The 3541-nt window shown below is 39.8% G+C and overlaps 1 protein-coding gene across 1 annotated transcript; it reads right to left on the reverse strand.

The window, feature by feature from the left end:
- Positions 1-2443: 2443 nt before the first annotated feature.
- Positions 2444-3088, reverse strand: LOC145131520 (uncharacterized). The gene has a single exon (XM_079066195.1). The coding sequence runs from the start codon at positions 3086-3088 to the stop codon at positions 2444-2446; it is 645 nt and encodes a 214-aa protein (XP_078922321.1).
- Positions 3089-3541: the final 453 nt, after the last annotated feature.

Below are 3541 nucleotides of genomic sequence, written 5' to 3' on the forward strand. Positions count from 1 at the left end.
ATTTTTTCAAAAATAATGACAGATGAAACCTGATGATCTCACGACCTTATTTCATCTTAGAAAACTTTAGTTTGAATTCCTTATCGTCATCTTGAGGAAAGTCTTTGTGATACTACCAATCTTGTTTACTTTTGAGGGAGTATCCCATTTTCAAATAACATGTTAATGTTATAACTTCATAGCAGGTTTCTGGGGAAAATCCCAATTTTAATGTTATAACTTCATAGCAGGTTACAAACCTTAATGAATTACTGGGAAAAATTCCAAACCGTATGATAACATGAAAATGTCATAAACTTTATGTATTTTATGGGGAAAATCCCAACAAGTGAACGTTATAAACCTTAAGAGTTTTTTGGGGATGGTCCCAACTTAAGATAACAGGTAAATGTTATAGACCTTAGGAGTTTTATGGGGATGATCCCAACTTAAGATAAAATGTAAATGTTATAGACCTTAGGAGTTTTCTGGGGATGATCCCAACACAAGATAACATGTAAATGTTATAGACCTTAGGAGTTTTCTGCGGATGACCCCAACTTAAGATAACATGTAAATTTTATAAACCTTAGGTTCAAACTTTAGGATCTCAACTTATGTTCAGAGATGAGAGGGTTGCCAAGTCACTAAGGCGTGAAATGATCCCCTCATCCACAATCCCATAGTTGGATATCGTGCGCCCAAGCGAGGTGTATAAACCTTAACTTGTGTGAAAGAGGTTATTAACTCTTTAAACCTTATAGGGGATTAAGTACCCTTAATTGTAGGAGAGGTGACCAGTCTCTATTCTTGGGAGATTCATACCGTGAGTCGTAGAATGGTTGTAGTCGTGGGACTCTTATGTGCCACTGGTGCTTGGAATATCAGCATCCTTGAATACTCTTCTGACAAGATCCTTGGAGGTCAGGATCCTTAAGTATTGGGATTCTTGAGCGTCAGGATCCTTCATTCCCTGCGTGCAGCAAACATTATCTAAGACTGGGTGTTAGCCTAGCTAATTCCCCTCTGATGCTTAAGTCAGTAACGGTATTTGAAGAAAATAATTAATGAAAAATGGAGGATAAAGGATAAATAGCATGTGTACCTTGAGTGTATCAAGAAATGACTGACCTTACCTACATAAAATAAGCTTTGAGATGTATCGCATTCAAGGATCTTGGTAAGATATCTCCATCGAAGGTGGTAACCAATATGCCCCCTTACCTGCTTCAGCATCTATGAGGTATGGCTCCTCCCATTTAGAAGCTAGTTTACTTGCACTAGGATCCTTGGTATTTTGGAAATTTTTTCTTAGTACCAAGTCTCATACTTGGAATCTCCTGATCCTTATGTTTTTATTATATGCTCTGGTGATCCTTTGTTGATGAGCATCAATACGGATCTTGACAAAATCCTTAAGTTCATCTATGGTGTCGAGATCCTGGGCCAGGATCCTGCTGTTGTCCTCATGGTTTTGGAGTAGATATCTTGTTGTGGGGATCACCATTTCAGTGGGGATCATTGCTTCCATGCCAATCACTAATGAGTAAGGGGTTTGGCCCATAGCTATCTTGGAAGTGGTTCTATCTGCCCATAATACGAAAGGAAGTTTTTCTGCCCATCTTCCTTTCTTTTCATCCAGCCTTTTCTTCAAGTTGTTTACTATGATTTTATTGCTTAAATCTACTTGGCCGTTGGCTTGAGGGTGGACAGGAGTAGACATCACCCTTTTGATTCCCCAACTTATGCAAAAGTCCTCCTTATTTTACTTATGAATTGGGATCCATTATCGCATATAATCTCAATAGGGATCCCGAACCTGGTTAAGATGTTACGTTTGATGAAGGAGACTACCTATTTGTCTCTTACTTGGATATAGGCTTCAGCTTCTATCCACTTTGAGAAATAGTCAGTCATTACTAGCATGAAGACTTTTCCTCCAGGGTCTACTGGCAGTTTACCCACTATATCCATTCCCCATTTCATAAATAGCCAAGGGGAAATGATAGGATGTAGGGGTTCTGCTGGTTGGTGCAAGATGTTGCTATGTCTTTGACAGGCGCCACATTTCTGGGCATGAAGGAAGGAATCCTTCTTCATCATTGGCCAGTAGTATCATGTCCTCAATACTTTGGAACACAGGTATCTGCCCCCAGTGTGGTTACCACAATCTCCTTCGTGAATATCTTTGAGGACCTCTGCAGCTTCATGATCTTCTAGACACCTGTAGTATGGTCCTACTACAGATTTCCTATATAACTTACCTTAGATTATAACAAATCTTGAGATCCTTGTTCTGAATGCTCTTTCGTTTTTCTCTTCCTTACGGACCATGCCATTTTGGAGGTATTCCATGATGGGTTGAATCCAGGATCCTGAGGTTGGAGAAGGATCCTGAATGTTAGGATCCTGATGCTGCATTGTTGAGTCGGGATCCTCGATTACAGCGACGTCGGTAGTCTCCTCATGATCTTTGGGATTTTCTCAGTCCCTTGGTGGGGTCCTCGATTGTCGGGATCAATGTGTGGGTTATAGGGATCTTGGCCTCCGGTGGGATCCTTAAGAAAGATCCTATATTGGCCAAAGCATCTGCTTCAACATTGTCTTCTCTAGGAACCTGGTTTAGGATAAATGTTTTGAATTCTGCGGCCATGTTTTTGAGGATTTGGAGATATAGAGCTAGTTTCTCTCCTTTCACTACACAGGATCCATTAAAATGGTTAGTTAGTAGCAAATAATCGACGAATACCTGAAGATCCTTGATTTGAAGATCTTTGGATAACTGTAGTCTCATGATTAGTGCCTCATATTCTGCTTCGTTGTTGGTTGCAATGAATTCACAACTAATTTCCTGGGGTAGGATGTCCCCCTGTGGCGATTTTAGTATGATTCCTAAGCCAGTTCCTCTTTGGTTCAATGCTACATCTGTGAATAACGTCCATCTTCCCATGTTTTCCTCTTCTAGAAGTTGTTTGGCTTCTATTTCAACTTCAGCTCTTAGATCATCACTAAATTCAGCCACAAAATCTACCAATGCTTGGGACTTTATGGCGGATCTTGGTTCGTACTTTATGTCATACATGCTTAGCTTCACAGACCATCTCTTCATTCTTCGAAACATTTCTGATTTTCTCATAACATTCTTAATTGGATAGTTAGTTCTTACAATTATTGGGGGCGTCTCAAAATAATATCTTAACTTAGTAGAAGTTTTTACTAACGCAAGTATAAGCTTTTCAAGATGAGAGTGCCTGGTCTCAGGATCCAGGAGACTTTTACTTACGTAGTATATGGGATGTTGGCCCCCATCGATATCCTTAGCTAGTATAGCGCTTACCGCGTTTGAGAATACTACGAGTTAAAGAAGGAGTGGTTCCCCATCTAGTGGTTTTACCAATAGGGGTGGTGAGCTTAAATATTTTTTATGCTCTTGGAAAGCATCTTCATGTTCCTAGGTCCACTCAAATCTTTTGTTCTTCTTCAAGATGTCGTAGAAAGGTTTGCATATTTATGAGGATCTTGAGATGAATCTGTTTAGGGCTGCCACTTTTCCTGTTAATCT

This window comes from Lactuca virosa, chromosome 8, assembly GCF_052849685.1.
Source record: "Lactuca virosa cultivar CGN04683 chromosome 8, Lactuca_virosa_CGN04683_v6, whole genome shotgun sequence".
Lineage (NCBI taxonomy): Eukaryota > Viridiplantae > Streptophyta > Magnoliopsida > Asterales > Asteraceae > Lactuca > Lactuca virosa.

Coding starts and splice junctions, on each gene's coding strand:
- LOC145131520 (XM_079066195.1), bottom strand. CDS start 3,088: ATGAAGAGATGGTCTGTGAAGCTAAGCATGTATGACATAAAGTACGAA.